Source organism: Vulpes lagopus, chromosome 3, assembly GCF_018345385.1.
Source record: "Vulpes lagopus strain Blue_001 chromosome 3, ASM1834538v1, whole genome shotgun sequence".
Lineage (NCBI taxonomy): Eukaryota > Metazoa > Chordata > Mammalia > Carnivora > Canidae > Vulpes > Vulpes lagopus.
In genome coordinates this window covers 20588729-20606399 of record NC_054826.1, presented here as the reverse complement: position 1 = coordinate 20606399, position 17671 = coordinate 20588729, and the positions used below count along the sequence as shown (strand labels likewise).

The window sequence follows — 17671 nt, the reverse complement described above, 5'->3', positions numbered from 1 at the left end:
TTACTTTTACCACAGTAGACTCAGAACATGTTCCCTGTGTTTGCTCAAGGCTTTGATAAAGATGTTGAACAGGATGGGACCAAAGACCTTATTACCCCACTAGAGTGGAGTTCTCTTCAAATCTGGAGTCTTGCTGAGGCTAACGGGTTGGGGGGGGGATGTTTATGGACCAAAGCCCTGAAATCTCATGAAGAATTTTATAAATAAGGAACCTTTTGTTTGTAGCTTTCACCAGATTTGTAGAGAACTACACATTTCTTCCAAGGTTAAAAATCACAGCATTGGAGACTTCTAAGGATTTGTCAAGCCATCAAATCCTTCTGTGATTCTTCAAGTACTAATCTACCCATCTGCACAGCACATCATAGCAGACTTCCTGTTTTTTTTCATTACTGTATCTAGTAGGAACTTAATTCATATTTATGGATTTTAAGTGAATGTCTCCAGGACACATTTCCCTGCTAAGTCTGTACAACTGTTTTGTGAGGAACTTGGTCAAGTTCTTTGTGAAATCACATACTGCTTTTCTCCTGGCCTACCAGTGTGCTAACCTGATATGCAGATTAATGCAGTTCATTCTGCATGGTATGGTCCAGAGGAAACTTGTACTGGTGCCTCACAATATTCTTGTCTTTGTTTCATGACCTTATAGACTATCTGTTTAATAATCCATTTTAGAATACCATTGTGAACCAAACCCCTGTTTTGAAAAGGAGTCTTCCATCTGCCAACATCGCTACCATTTTTCACTTGACTAATTCTGTGACCATATTTTCAAGGCCTTTAAGAATCCTGGGATATCATTTTGCTATGGCCTGGCATTAGTTTAGAGTATCTATCTCTTCTTGGAATTCAATTCCTCCTTAGCTGTATTAGTATTGCCCTTTCCTTTTCCCTGATAGGGAAGTCAGTATCAAAATGGAATCGAACTGCTGTCCTTTTTTCTGTCTTCTGTCTCAAGCAGTGCTGATTATCATTTCTGAATTCTCCATCAGCAACAGCAAAATCACCCCAGAAACCACTCTTTCATCATCTGTAGCATTTTGGATATGACTCATCGCATTCCAATTTTGTACCTTTTGACACACTTCTGAAGGTTTCTTGTAACTCCCATTTGTCCCAGATCATACTTGTCTCTCTTTTGTATGAGCCCTCATAAGAAATGAGGAAACACATAGCTATCCACATTATACCTCTTACACTCTTCTTCATGTGCTATTCTCTTTATTGTCGGGCGGTCCATTTTCATATTGTCAGAATAGGGATTTTGAAAGCCTCTTACATCTATTTGTCATTTAGAGTTTCTGACCACTTGATCCTGCTTTTTTTCTCTCTCGACTTTTTGAAATCTTTTCTTCAAAGACTAGGATACATTTCTATGTATGTCCAGAATTCAATTCCTAGTCTATTATAAATTCCAATTTTACATTTGACTTTTTCTTAGGGTTTCCATCATTTCTACTTTACCAAGTTTATCTTTATTCGTTAGAATCTTGATTTCTATCACTCCTTCATTCTGAAATACAGAACCTGTCAGAAGGCAATACAGAATTTATCAGAGGAATATGATGAACAGAAGATGTTCATATAATTAGTGTCTCTCATGATATAACTATCTTGTTTCTGAACCAAGAAATTTCTATTTCTATTAAAAATATGCCCTCTACATCTTTAGTTTGGTGAGCACTGATTATATGACCATTAGTGTGATATTCTTTCTCCTTCTGAACTCACTTTAAATATACTTCACCGCATTTCAACACTAGGTCTGTGTTTTCGCGGGCATGTGCATATTTTTCTTGAGGTAGCATGTTCTTCTGTCAGCTTGTTTTCGCTGAACATTGTAGGATATCTTATTGGCATGAGATCCAGTCAACCAAATTTCAATAATGACTATGTAATCATATTTACCACTGTTGTAAGGTTCAACTTTCTTAATAGGTTGGAGCTTATTAAGGTTCCAAATTCCTTAATAGCCACTCATCTTTTCAGTTTTTGTGCATTTATATGTAGATATCTAAGACCATATATAATTTGTACCAGGGCCTTTTAGCTTCCATGTCATTTCATCTTATAATTTTGCACTAATCATATCATCCCTGGCATGAAACTTAATACAGCATGTACCTTCTTGCTGCTTGAATGTTTTTTCTCCTTTGGATTCTTAGGAAGGATGCCCTGCATGCTCCCCTCCCTTTTTCTCCACATTTTCTCTTCATTGGACCTGAATACATCCAGAGCATTTCTGAATCTAACTTGTAATGTTTTCTATAATTGCTCACTGCTTTCCCCTTCCATTTTTCTAGTGTATGACAGCTTTTCCTAATTTGGGATCAGTGTTTTTCATGATTATAGACATTAGTTGCTTGTTGTTGTTGACTTTTTTATTTCTTGGCAAAAGAAGTATGTTCCTCCTAACCTGTTTTGAAAGTTAAGATGACTCAGCAAAAAAACCTGCAGTGTAATCCCCCCCCCCCCCCCCCAAACAGCCCACAACTTGTATCACAGTGAGGTTTGCAGGGTCAGACCCATTTTTTGTGTGTATCATAGATTCAGGTTGTCACTAAGATAAAATAAGAAAGTTATTGCCTTGCAGCTCCTCTGTTCCCTTACCTGAGTTATAAATAATGTTTGCCAAGTAAAAGCAAAAACATTGTCGCCCAAGGATGAATTCTTATCCTTCTCTGAGCTTTAAAATAAAACTTTTCAGAATTATGAAATAGAGTACAGGGCAGAGAAAGCAACCTTTTAAAACAAAGTTCAAATCAATAATAATTAACATTTCCTAGCCTCTATTTTTCTGCTAATGACTGAAGACAAGTACTAATTAGAGAGGCCTCAAGTGTCTGGGTTTCTAGATGAACCAGATGGTGCTGCATAAGAACTACACCTAGTGCCGGGGAGGAGTCTGGGTTCTTAGCTACCTGTCCTACATCTTGATCTTGTCTGAGGACACTTATTAAATCTGCTCACTGCTTTGCACTGAGACTGTTTCTTTGTTCTTTAGTTTCTGTCTTGCCTACTTCTGATTTCAGGAGGCACGCTTCTGCCATGGTTAGTGAGTACTCTTGTGAGCTTTTATTTTTACTTTTTTCTTAACAAGCTCATTTTATTCCTCTTTTTTTTTTTTTCAGATTTCCTTTACCTCCCATGTTATCACCTGATTTCACGAGACTATTTCCCCCACATTGATTCTTCCTCAGAATCACTCAAGACCCCAGAAGGCTGCAGTCCCTTCAATAGCTGTTATTAAGATAGTTCTGCCTCTCTGTTTTTTTTAAACTCTTCACAGATTGTCTGAAAACATATGTTTCCTTCTTTTGGTTTGTACTTCAAATGTTTTCTTCCTTTGCTGTTAGCTCTGCTAACCAACTCTGAGAAAGTTTTGATTTTTATATAGAAATTTTCAGTGCTGTTGAGTGTTGATACTGTTTGGACAGATGCTACACATGTATTTTCTACAATAGGAAAATCATTTCTCTCAGGATGACAAAACATAGAACTGATGACATTTAACCAGATTCTTGCTTCCTTCTAAGTTCTTTTGTCAGGACACATTCTCTCGCCCTATTTGTTGTCAAAGTCATAATGTCATTGCCCTCAGTAAGGAAACTTTGTCTTAATTTGGTGTTTTTTGGCAAAGCTTTCTTTATTGGAATCAAAAGACAATAGTGATTGGTTATCATCAGCATTTCTGTATTAAGAGAAGTATTACTATTTTTTTTTTTTTCCTTTTCTATTACGTTTCTTGTCCTACTGAAGGGCAAAGGCAAGGAGACCATTTAGGAAGCTGCTGTAGTAATTCAAGCAAGAGAGATGAGGGCCTGGACTTTTGGAACAGCATCCAGCATGGAGAATAATTCGTATTATCTTTAAAAAGCATAGGAAAAAGAGTTTCCTTAATTTATTTTATAATGTTGTAAGTGCTTTTAGAGTTTAGAAACCACAGTTTTTCTTTGAGTCCCTGTTTTCTTTTTACATGTCCTTTTGGTACATGTCTGACTAATTAAGGAATTTATGACATCCTCCACTTAATATATTTTCTAGTTTGGGAAACTCCTTACTTAATGTCTGCTGCATCTTAAAAAAAAAAAATATGTAGGTTTTCCACCCTTTGATACAGAAGTAAAATGAAAGAAAAATAACTTGGACTGTTACCCAGAGATGATAATTATTAGCATTTCGGTGTATTTCCTTTCAGTTTTTTTGTAGGTATAGAGACAATTTTGTCAAAGAGCATATTAGTAAATATTTGTACAAAATCTTGCATTTTATGAAACATTAAATTATGACATGTCATTATGTATTATGAAAGCAAAGTATTGATCTACCATGTGGATGTATCATATATATTTTACCATTATCCTATTGTGGGCAACTTAGGTTGTTTCCAACTCATTATTATTTTACCAAATGCTTTGGCCAATATTTTCATGAATAATAAGTCTTCATGTCCTCAGGATATGAAGTCTTCATTATCCTCAGGATAATGAGTTCATGTATAAACAAGTTTTTAAAGTCCAGAACTTTTTTGAAGGCGTGAATTGAATAAGCATAAATATATGAATAACCCTACTGGCTAAAAGTTCCAGCTACTGGAAGAAGTGTGGTAATGCCTAGCTGCTCTGCATTTCCTGTATCCACCTCCTCTTCACCTGGTAACCACCCTGTGGGGAATACCAAAGCATAGAGAAGTCTTAGGGGGGGAAGATACAGATTACAGTGATGGGGAGTCCCCTTGCTTCCCCCTAACTCATTCTCAGATGAATGCACGTCTACAGGTCTGTTAACTATTTCAGCGTCGATGTCAACATGTTTACTGACTCTTATTTGGAGTTTTTGTTTGATTTTGGTTAGGATCCTTCTAATTATCATTGAAGATAGCTTTTATCTACCGCATCCTCTCCCCCTCCCCCCCCCCCCCCCCCCAGCTATTTGGGAACACTGCATAATAACTAAAATGACCTTTGTAATCCCTGGTATTCTTTCATTGGAGGAGGAATATGGTATGGGCATACAGGTTAAAATAGCATAAAAAGTGCCTCTTGACCTCAGAATTTCCAGAGGTAATTTCAGGTATTTGTTTAGGTGGCATGTTTAATATAATTCACCTTGCACAAGTTAGATTATTTAAGCAAATAATTCTTTGCTTTGGATATGGCATGTGCTAAACTGAGCGTATATATGGCATATACTGAAGAGTCCTTAAGATAATATTTTTTCTTGACACCAAAAAGATATTTCTTTGACCCCAACAACATTGGCCGTAGTTTTTCTTGATCATTGTTATTCTGAGGTTCTTTTTATTTTGATATAAAAATTCTTTTTCGTCTTTTTTTAAATGAGTTATAAAATAGACTAACTTGGAGTATTTCATACTGCTGTAAAATGAACTTTTGCTCTGTGAATGACTTCAATTCTAATTACATGGAGTATTTCTAGTTATTAGTTAATATTTCCTTTTCAGATTTCCATATTGAAATTAATGATCTGTCTTTAAAATTATTTCAGCAGTTGCAATTCTATCATGATTCTAGGAAGCTAATAACAGAAATAATTAAAAACTGTTACAAATAGCATTTGTATCTATATTTAAAAAGCTCTTCAATTGACCAAGCAGATGTTGTTACAGATTTTTGTCTTTGATATGATAAATCTCCCATTAAATTTGAAAATCAGGGTTTAAGGGATGTGCTTTCAAGTTTTGAGCTGCAATTTGTGAAAGTTCAAGCAGCTGTACTGAGAAAACATTTGACAAATCTGAAACTGAGACTCTTTTAGGCAAAGACTAAGTTCTGGAGCTTTATGTTCTGTATTTTATTTTCAGACACATGTATTTGAATTTCTTTTTTTGTGGGTCTAGAAGTGTCTGTGATTAGTGTACTTTATCTCTCTTTGATATATATGTGTGTGTGTGTATTATATTATTTTTTAAAAGATCCATCCATTTATTTATTAGAGAGAGAGAGTACATGTGTGTGCACACACGCACTTTGGGAGAGGGGTGGGGGGAGAGGAGAGAGAGAATCCCAAGTACACTCCCTGCCTGAGTATGGAGCCTGATGCCAGCTGATCTCACAATCTCAAGATCATGACTTGAGCAGAAATCAAGAGTTAGATGATTGACCAATGGAGCCACCCAGGCGTCCTTATATATTATTTTTTACATTTTATATACAATCTTAAGTTGGAAGTAATGATGCATATACTTCTTTTTTTAAAATAAAAATGTTCATTTTAAGCTCTCACTAAATTTTTTTTTCTTTTTACCTAGGTTGAAGAAATTGTGGATATTGGATCATTTGCCCCAGAAGACATCCATATTCCGAAGATTTATGTACATCGCCTTATAAAGGGAGAAAAATATGAGAAAAGGATTGAGGTAATTGATTTAGCTTAGTATATATGAATCTGATTATCAGAGAGAGGTGCCACTGGGGCCATTCCAGATGATAGGGAATTAGAGCTAAATTGAAAGTCTTGCTTTGGATTGTAGTAGGAGCTTCTCATGTGTCCATCCTAAGAGGACATGACTGTCTATGTTATTGTCCAGCCCAACAGTGACTTGTGTTTACAAAGTGTATATCACCAAGTTATGGTATTCTCTAGGCTGTCTTCTAGTCTTCTGTAACTCTCTTAATTTACAATGCATAGTTTTGACTGACTGTCCTAGCATTGAGGTTTTAGCCTGGCTGCACTTAGTGTTTGATTATCCTGAAATACCTGTCTTGAAGATGCTTTGCACTTCATAAAGTCCAGAACATCATTCCCATTAGCATCAGGCACTGGTGGATATGAGATTATGTCAGTAATCTCCAGGAGCAGTGGAGGTATTCTTAGGCTACTGAGGGCATAAAGAATGCTCAGCTGGGCCAGAATTGATATCAAGATTCACAACTGTCTAAAGTGTAGCAACAGAACAGATATCCAGTAAGAGATATTGGGCAATCAGAGATACCTTCTGCCATGTTTCAAAGACATCTTGCAATTTAATACTAATGTCAGGGGTCTCAGGAGAGAAGATGTGGGACATTTGCAAATAGGAACCAGAGTCTATGTCAAGGAGATTTAGTAATGGAAGTAGTTTCCTGGCTAGTTTCTGGATATTTTTATGATTCCTGTGATGCTCTTGTAGCAAAACCAGTCTAGACTCTGCAGGTGGAAATATGCAATTGCCAGTAGCAACACCTCATAAAAAACATTCTGACAACCCTGCAAAAACAAGAGTCCCAAGGTCTGTTCCTTTTCTTTGTTCTGGTTCAATCCTTGAGCACCTGAGAATTCAGTTTCAGAAGTCTTAAGAGTGATAGTAGTAGCAGTCAAGGTGACAGTAACAGGAATCATTTGCTTCAAAAAACAGTTCAAGTATATCTTCTTCTTCAAACAAATCTGAACTCTTTCACTTTCTAAAACATTTCTGTCATCAGATACCACCCATGTTATTCTTTTAAAAAAAACCTCTCTGTTCTATTGTAAATTTACCTCATAGTAGTAATGGGAGAGACTTAAATTTTTTTTCCAGTAAAATTTTATATTTCAGCAGTGATAAAATACAAGGTATTACTCAACTATGAATAATCTATTTCTGTCTATTTTAAAGCGTTTATCGGTCCGGAAAGAGGAAGATGTAAAAACCAAATCCGGTAAACCTGGAGATAATGTAAGGGAACGTATCATCAAGCGGGCAGCTCTTGAATTTGAGGACGGCATGTATGGTATCCTTTACCTATTCTGGGGCTGGACGGAGACATAGCCCTCACTTTTTCTATATTCATCAGCCTACTGGGCCTCCTGCTTAGTGATTCTTATTGCTAGTCCACTGTAACTTTTAAAGCAGTGGCTCAATTTTTACAAAATGTGGCATATAGCCTAAAGATATCAAGATATATGAAATTGGAATTATAATCTGTTTGCCTTCTTGAAACAAAAGGGCAATCAAAATTTGCTTAGCTATTTTCTAATATACAATGGATTTCAGTACAATTTGGCATTTTGCTAAAGGTTATTGGGAAAAGAGATTACCCAAGATGAGAGTTTCAAATCTCAGAAGTACTAGTTACAACAGTGCTATTTACTTTCTCTGTGTTCTGACATTTGCATACTCATTGAAACATAAGATCCAACTTCTTAACAACCCTGGTTTCCTTTGACAAAGATCCCAGGAGTGTACCTTTTTATGTCTAATGCTTTGTAAGAGTATTCAAGGAATGATTCAAATTCTGCTTTAGATACTTTGTCAAAAAAAAATAAAAGAGGTAGGTTGAGATAATTTAGTACAGTTATTTGGTTTTTGACTGTGTTTAACAGTGAGTCTCTTGGCCATTTTGCTCATTTTCAGTATGTCAATATGTCAAACATTGAACTATACAATAACAAATATTGCATGTAAATACAAATAGTGTTTGATAAATATTTGTTGAGTGGTAAATACACTAAAGCCATAGTTAAAGGCCTAAAGAAGGAGCTAAAAATAGGACAAAAGTGTCTACGTTCTATGAGCTTCCCCTGCCCATGAATATCATCATTCAGACTGATCCTGACTGGGGAAACTCTTTTTCTACTTTATTTTTACCTCTACCGTTTTATCTTTCTTTGTTTCCCAGTTTATACCTTGTATTATGGTGAGAATTCACATGGGAGAGGGGAATATAATAGCACCTCCTCTTTAGCTCCTGTGTCTGCAAGATAAAACGTCAACCAAGTTAACTTAGCCATGAAAGCTGGCCCTGGGTTTTCTTCTGACCCCTAGTCAGTTGTTTTCCCAGTAACATTTAAACACTGACTATATGATAACTCTGATTTTAGATAATAATGGCTTCTACGTGTTCTTTATTCACTGTTCTAGTACAGCATATGAAAAATACTTGCTAGTTGATATAAATGGTCTTTTCATACCACCCACTTTTTTTTCAATCCAGAGTACACAGACTTCTTTATGCCTGATATTTGACTCACTAAAAAGCATTAACAAACTGGAAAAATTATAGAATATGATGAAAGAATTCAGGCAGTGTCTTGATTAATTGAATCTTCCTGCCAGCCTTCATTGTCTATAATATTGCAGCATATACAAACTTTATTTTTTCTGGCTCTGATGCATAAAGATCTCACTGTTACTGGAATCTCATCAGAGCGCCATCATTCTTTGCACTAGTTCTGGTGAGTACTGCAGTGTGAGGTGGTGGTGGACAGCATGAACAGCAGTTCCAGACAATGTGAGTATCTCTGATCTGGTTAGCCTGCTTGTGTTGAGAGGCAAGATTAAATCTACACCATTCAGACAAATCAGGACCCAATCACTTTAGGAAGAAGAATCAAACTCTCAGTTAGCTCTTTGATGACTTAGCTCAGCTACTTTTTATATGGTCTCAGTTATATTCACTGAAACTTGGACACCTCCTCCTCCTTCTTTATATCTTAGAGCAGATTCAGTTTCCAATGAATGTTATCTCAGTGACCCAAAGGAATCATTACAGCTTTAGACAGACATTTTGGTATTGTCAGAAACTTTCTTTTTAATTTAAAAATGACAGCCCTTTTTGAGAATATTAAATCATTGTCATTTTTAGTTGGGAGTTTTGAATAGTGAAAATTACTTTTAAACAAAGGTCAAGCCATGTTTAATAATATGTCAGGGATAATAAGTCATAATACACCAGTTCAAATTTGCTAAGCACATTAATGAAAATAAAATATGTCTTACAATAAAAATGACCTCTGAAGCTACTACTTTGATATCTTTATAGGAAAGCGTATTAGTGTTATTGGAATTAGGATTTTCTTTTTAAAAAAGATTACAAAATAGCACCTGGAAGGTGATGGGAGAATGTATTCCATGATTACATTCAGAACAAGTGCCTTTAAAGTTCAGATTTATACATGTGTGGCAGATTTATGGCATAATCTCTCTACCTTTTATTCGGTGGACCTTAACATCTTTTTTCCCCAGCTAATTTGGGCATAGGGATCCCGCTTCTAGCCAGCAACTATATCAGCCCAAATATCACAGTTCATCTGCAAAGTGAAAATGGAATCCTGGGTTTGGTAAGGCAGAAATTAATGTTTTATTTATCCAGTCTTGATGGAAAAATGAGATAGTCCATATAGTAAAATCTTCTGAGAGTAGTTAGCTTAAAGTTCTCAGCGTTATTTTTAAGGTGTCTGACCCTCCTGGCTGTTCCTCCTGGGTCAGTTTGTCGGTCTGTTCCTGCTTCAGAGAGCTCTCACAGTGTACTGTTTACATAACTTTTGTGTGATTGGACAAGATAATGAAGGTTATCACTCATACAGAATTTAGTAAGAATTCTGTAGTAAGCAATGACCGATAAAACTCTGAATGAGAAACTGAAAAGTAAGGTTTTTGCTTGAGGAAATGAGACATTTTTTGACAGTTGATTAATTCAAAAAGTTCTTAACTGATTATTTTGAGGCCATGTTGTTAAAAAGGGAAATTTTTTTTCTCTTCCTCAAGATTAACCCTGCAGATGAGTTCAACATTCTCATAGAATTTGGACATACTTTTAATTCAGTCCATAATAATAAGAAATACTTTTGCTTCCCGGATGACATTTTTTATGTAATATTAAGTATTGGCAGACATTATTTATAGTTTGGCCTATTTATAAGATTTCTAATCTTCTGTTCTCAGTAGATCTTAATTATTATTGTATTAATTGTATTATATTGTATATTGTATTATATTGTATTGTATATAGGGAAAGTGTGTATCTAGTCTTTAAAACATAAATAATGCAGGGTATCCGGGTGGCTCAGTGGTTGAGCATCTGCCTTCAGCTCAGGTCGTGATCTCGGGGTCCTGGGATGGAGTTCCACATCGGGCACCCTGCAGGGAACCTACTTCTCCCTCTGCCTGTGTCTCTGCCTCTGTGTCTCTCATGAATAAATAAATAAAATCTTTTAAAAAATAAAACATGAATAGTGATCATTAACATATAGTTGATACTGATTGAGGCAATAATCATGACCATCCTTAAAAGCATAGAACTGATATAAGTCTGGATAAAAGATTCATATTGCAGTTGAAGACTCACATATCTTTAAAATGTGATTATTTATAGAGATTGGTTCTCTCATTTTCAAGACAAGGGAAATGAGTTGATATGTATTATCCATGGTCAGGTGTTTAAAGGGAAAATTTACGTAGTTCTAAAACATTAGTTGCTACTTCAGTTTATTTAAATGATAATGTTTAGTCTCCCTCTCTTTTTCTTTTTTTTAAAGATTTTCTTTATTTGAGATAGAGCTAGCAAGAGAGAGGCAGAAAGAGGGAGAGAGAGCATCAGTGGGGAGAGAGGCTGAGGGAGAAGGAGAAGCAGGTTCTCTACTGAGTAGGGAGCCTGACTTGGAACTCGAGCCCAGGACCCTGGGATCATGACCTGAACCAAAGGCAGATACTTAACTAACTGAACCACCCAGGTACCCCATGGTCTTTCTTTTAAAAGTATGTTAGAATTTCCCAGCTCAGATTTCCTCACTCTTGGTTCTGACTTATGCCTTCCCCCTGCCTTTTTCCATTTCCTCCTGTTCCATTTACTGTATCTTATGTTGTTATGAAACTACTCACCCCATTCAAGTAATGTAGATGCCTTATAAAAATACATACAAAATTAAAAAGCAAAACTGAGAGTAACCAAGCAAAGGGAAAATATGGGCATCAAAACTTAGGTGTTGTGAGAGATAAGGTCCAAATTAGAACTTTTAGATACTGCATACCTAAAGGATGAAATTTTGCCTCTCCAGGTCCTTCTAGTCAAATAAGACAGACATTTTTTATTATAGTCACTGATACTACCAGGCAGATTTATGAGTAACGTTGACTGCATAGTAGGTACTAAATAATTCCTTTTTGTTTTACTGACCTATATTTCTAATAACTCAAATTTTCTTTCAAACTTCGGTTATTTTTAGGACATAATTTTTATTTATCACAGTTATTAGTATAGGAAAGACTAATCAATATGAGAAATAGCCCTGAAAATACTGGAATTATTTTTAAAAGTTTCACCTCAAGTCTTTTGATAGGAATTTCCTACCGTTTTTAGAGAAGTTATTTATTTATGCTACGATTTTAGTGTATAATTCAGTGAAAAGCTTCTTTTACTAATTCAGTGTGTGCTTTCCCAGGGTCCGTATCCACTACAAAATGAAGTTGATGCAGATCTAATCAATGCAGGTAAACTCCTTCATCACATGTTTTTCTAGTGTTTTCCTTTGCTGTTAATTTAGTTCTTTGCTGAATAAGAGAAAGGAGTTGGACTTGATTCTTTGTCTTTTTCCCGGAGTGTGCTCCATTGTGTTTTTCACTGAAGCGAGAAGAGAAGCCTTCCTAGTCTCTTCTTTGCCTGGTTTGCTCATAAGAGATCATCTCTTAGTTAGAGAAGACTAGGATAGGAGAGAAATTGCAGGTGGGGCTACATATAATGGCACCCAGGCTGAAAAATATCTGCCTTTTTGTGATGAGAAGGATGACAAGTGGATCCAGAGGCCAAAAGAAAAGATCTGTCACACTGGGATTTTTATTCTGAGCAATACTTAGTGTCCCTTCATCATCATTGAAGGAGAGCATCCTTCAAAGGTTCAAGGGTATTTAAGGATTTATTCTGCCACTAAGTACAACCCAGTAATGTGAACAATAGTTTTTTTTTTTTTCAACTGGCACTCTAGTCTTTCTTCTTAATTTGCACATTTATATGCTTCGCCTTTTATTATTAAGCCTTTTATTTGACTATGACATAGAGTTGCATGTAGTAAGAGCAGCCCAGAGGGGAAAAAAAAAAAACAGGCCAGATCCTTTGGCCATCATCGCTGCCCATACTTGAGGCAACACTGCCACCTTGTTGGGGCTGAAGATTATCTTAGATTGGGGCTCCTCATAAGAAGTGAATTCTTATATTCCAGCATGATTTTCTTTACCTTTCTTTTACTCTTCCTCATTCTACCCCCACAAAAGTATTACTCTTCACATTCAAAAGTAGTACATGTAAATCTCAGAAGAGAAGCAATATTAGCTGAACATAAAGGCCAGCTGCCATGTGGAATTGATGTTTGATACTTAGAATTTTGGGAAGTAAAACCACTTCTGGTTGAATAGTTGAATTAGCTAACATGACTCAACCCTGAAAGGCCCACTGTGATAAAGCAATGACATTTAACTAAGGCTGTAATTTAATTGTACTGTACCCTTTAGCAATAGCTCATTGATCTGTGAAAATATTTGCTGCTTGGTTTAATTAATTTATGATGTTAGTGAGTTATTTGCAAAATGAATAACTTCATTTTCCAAATTTTCGGCCTGAGTTCATAAAACCCACTTTCCTTAGAAAAGTAGTTAATCTTTTCAATGATTATTGGACAGTAGGCATTTTTGATTCCACGAGCTTAAAAGTAGCTCAGTCCTACTGAAGCCACTAGTTTAATATTTTAGCTCCCCAAATAGCATGTGTAACCTTAGACTGCCTTGTTAAACAATAATTCATTGCTTTTTGGGAAGCTGAGCTACAAATCCATTTACTAATATTTTAACTCTTTGGTCAAAGTTCTATTCAGGATTTAGGTTGCTTTGGATTTTGGAGAACTGCCTAAATTAGGGAGGAAATACTTTGAGTGAAAGAACCCAGAATACATAATGGTAGTCTCCTCAACTCCCCAAATTTGTAAGTTACCTGGAAGATTAGCCCCTTGTTTGTGTTAATTTAAAAGGATTTCTATAGAAATCTCTTGGAATGAATGCAAAAAGTTCTATTTCTAGCTATAATCAGTGTTTTAAAATAACTATTTCTAGGTATCCCTTCTAAATAATAATCTCATAGGTTATGTAGAAATAAATTATCACCGTATGGCACTATTTAGTTTGGAGCATACTTTTTCATACTTATTATACCATTTGAGCCTCAAGTGAAAACTTACACAGATTGGGAAACTGAGGCCCAAAATAATAATATGGTATATACCCAAGATCCCATTGCTAGAGACTGGACTCACACACCGTATCCTGGCCTTTTCCTCTACACATTGAGTTATACCCATTGCTGACCTAAGTTTTACAAAGGTGCAGAAGGCAGTGCTTAACAGCAGCTTTTCAGAGGTCCTGTTAGGATTTGCAGTATTCCGGTGCAATTGTGAAATTTCCACTGAGTCTCACCTTTTAGCTTTCATACTAATGTACATTTTGCATTCTTCTCCATTTCTTAATTGTCTTTTACTATACCAATGGTGTTTTAAATGACTTACCTTTAATTGAAACTGCTTTAGAAAGAATGGCCACATTAATCTCATGAATAACCTTATAATTTATCCCTGGCCCCTGCCATGTGCCTCTAAGGGCAGTGGTTCTCAGTGAGTAAGTGGGGGTGATTTTACTCCCCTGGGGATATTTGACAATGTCTGGAGACATTTTTGATTGCGAGTGTTATTGTCAAGTAGCAGGTAGAGGTCAGGGATGCTGTTAAGTTATCCTACAATAACTGGAACAGCCCCCCCTCAAAGAGTTCTCCAGCTTCAAATGTCAGTAGTGCCTTCTCTAGAGGCCCTTGTGCCACAGCTGAGGAATCACGGACCTGCAGACTAAGGTACAAACAGTATAGCATTCAAGATCTACCTGATAGTCATACCTGCCCTTTCCAGCTTCATCTTCCATTACACCCTCAAGGACTTCTGTATCCACCCATCCTGGACTACTGGTTCTGTTCTGATTATGACTCATGCTTTCCTTCTTTCATGCTTTTGCTCTTCTTCTGCCTGTCACCAGATTTTTTTTTCTGTCCCCTTCTTTTTTCATCCTCATCTCCTTGAGAGTAATTTCCTATCAAAATGTGTTATACCTGTTCTTCCAGTTCCAGTTCATTTGTCCTCTCCAGATCCTTCTGTGGTTCAGAAATGCCCCTCCTTTGAACCTGTAACGCATCTAGTGTCTCACATTTTGCTTCTAATTATTCATGTGTATTTATATCTAGCTGAATAGTATATTCCTTTTACTTTAGGGCATTGGTTCTTAAAGTGTGGTCCCCAGACCTTCAGCCTCAGCATCAGTATCACCAGGGACTTATTAGAAATAGAGATTCTCAGGCCCCATCACAAGCCTATTGAATTACAAACTCTGGGAATTCAACTCAGAGATCTGTTCTTCATGAATTCTCATAGATGTTAAAGTTTGAGAAGTTTTGGTTTAGGTCATCTATGTTTGGTTTGTAACACTGTTCAAGGCACATAGGAAACATTTATTTAATATTGAGTGAATGACACATGCTAAATCATGAGCCAAAGGATTCCATAAGTATGAAATTAAATAGCTGTTTTTGCCAAAATATTGTGAAAGTATTTAGACATATACAGAGAAAAACTGGAGGAAACAAAAATCAATCAGGAATAGTCAAATAAGAAAGTTCTTTTTCTTTAAAATATTGATTGTTGATTACAGTTATTTCTTAACAAATTTGAACATTGTAATTGAAAAACATGGGTTCAACTTTAGGATATCTATTTTTATTTAGATATTGTATATATAAAAATACTGACAACTAACTTGGCTTCCAGAGAATGTAATTTATAACATGCCAGAATGTATTAGCAGGTGCCTGACAACTGTTTTTTATGAGAGTTGTTTTCTGTGCTCTTAAATAAAACTATGCTCCATAAATCACATGGGGAGAGTCAAACCTCTCTCACTGATCTCCAAGTTTCCTGTGAGTGGCAAATAATGCCTTCTATGTACGGGTCAGCTGGCAGAGATTGCCCTTTGGAAGTCATTGTGATTTAGCACATGGAGAACAAAGAATTGAGATTTTTATGTTTCTCTGCTTTTTTTTTTTTTTGTCCTACACATTCTTGCTCCTTGCTTATCTACCTCACAGGACCGGTAAGGAACAAAATTTGCTGGATAAGGAAGTTGTGTTAGGATCAAGTTTAGTTGTATTATGCCTGTCCTGAAACCTCCAGCTCCCAGGCCGGGTGTATAACTCTGCCATATAAACCAGTTGTTGGGTCCTGTAGTATTTATTCCTAGAGGGGCGATGGCATTGTCTCTTTTATAAGTAGGTTTGGAGTGATGAATAATAAAAATGACAGTAATAAAAGCTTATGTTTATGGAGTCCTTTCTCTGTGCCAGGTGCTATGCCTGCATTATTTCATTTAATCCTCCAAATCTTATGTGCTTCTTAAAAGCCCCTACTGACCACAGCAGAAAGTATTTTCCAAACCTTTCATCTTTATAGTACTTTGAAAGATGTGAAAATGTTTCCCCTATTTAGAATCAAACCCCTTTGGGGAATAAATATTTCAGCATGATATATAAATAGCCTCTTTCTCTCTACTTGTGCTCAAATGGAGAGGGATATTGATAGAATTTAGCTTTCAGGCAAGGTTTGAGAAGCGGAGCGAACAGCTGTGTTGCACACCTGGGCATGCATGGTCTGACCACTCTGGTCCTGCTGTATCTGGGAGCTTTTCTCTCTTCCAAACCTGGAATCATAACTTTTCTTCCCCTTCTTTTTGACTGCTTTATTACACTGGGGTAATGCATGGAGTGTTCTCATACAATTGACTTCTACTTGCCAAAGTAGCATGTGAGCATTTTTCTAGTTAAGATCAGAAGCTTCCTCCTAGGCAGTGTACACACAGAAAATGGATCACAAAAAGAAAGCAGCTGAAATATATGTCAGGTGATATGATTGGTTGTTTGGGGACTGGATGACCCTGAAGATCCTGTCCAGCTCCGAACTTTCATTCTGAACTATAAGTTTTGGAAGAGGTCTTCCCAAGAGGACCTCTTGGAAGTTAAATATGTGAGGCAGTATTAGGGTGCTATTCCCTGATCTCATCAAAGTCCTATGATTTTATGAGAAACTTATAGGAGCAAGAAAGGAAACATAAGGCAGAGAGAGAGAGAAAAAGAAGAGATTCAGGCCTAATGATATTAAGGAAATAAGGGGCACCTCACTTTCTAGATTATTTCTTGATTTCTAAGAAATATCTGAGGAGCAGATATTTGTGTCCTTCCCTTCAGAGTTGGGTTTCTTCATGCTTTTTCCACAATCTCTTTGCTCCAGTGACTTACAGCAGCACTCTATCCTGACAGGTGCATCCCAGGGATGCCTTTTCCCTCACTCTCATCAGCATTTAGCAGGGAATTGTGGAGGGAGTGGGGCTGGGGGCAGGTAGGAATGTTTAGAGGCAACAGGGGGTGCTTTATCTGTAGAGAATTTCAGAAACAATAATAAAATTAAAGTTGGTTTGCTTTCTTTTATCACCATGCAGGGGCAAATCTGAACAATGCCACTGACAAAGTACTCCTCTTCATAGGGCAGCAGTGCCCACTGTGTCCCCCGTGCCCCCATTGACACTGTGATTTGGTTAAAGAGGCCTTAGTTCTTTAGGAAACAGAGAAGGCAGAGACCTGTCTTTGCATGATTTCTACTCTTAGGAATCTAATAGCTTTTTCTTTCCTTTGTTTCCTTTCTTATGTATGTGTGTTTAGGCAAGGAAACAGTTACTGTTCTTCCAGGAGCCTCTTACTTCTCCAGCGATGAATCATTTGCGATGATTAGAGGGTATGTGACAGCGGAGCCCCTCGTGTTCCACATGGCATGGAATGAACTGAGTCATCCCCTGAACGTGTTAGCAAGGCTCCAAAACGTAACCACATCTCCCAGCCAG

At 36.7% G+C, this 17671-nt stretch overlaps 1 protein-coding gene across 1 annotated transcript in view; it reads left to right on the top strand.

The window, feature by feature from the left end:
• OXCT1 (3-oxoacid CoA-transferase 1) overlaps window positions 1–17671 on the top strand; it is a 125023-nt gene that overhangs the window by 51933 nt on the left and 55419 nt on the right. Inside the window, exons 8-12 of the mRNA XM_041748377.1 lie at window positions 6275–6382; window positions 7601–7715; window positions 9950–10044; window positions 12145–12193; window positions 17493–17565. Of these exons, the coding sequence (XP_041604311.1) occupies window positions 6275–6382; window positions 7601–7715; window positions 9950–10044; window positions 12145–12193; window positions 17493–17565 (440 nt within the window). The remainder of the gene's footprint in view (window positions 1–6274; window positions 6383–7600; window positions 7716–9949; window positions 10045–12144; window positions 12194–17492; window positions 17566–17671) is intronic.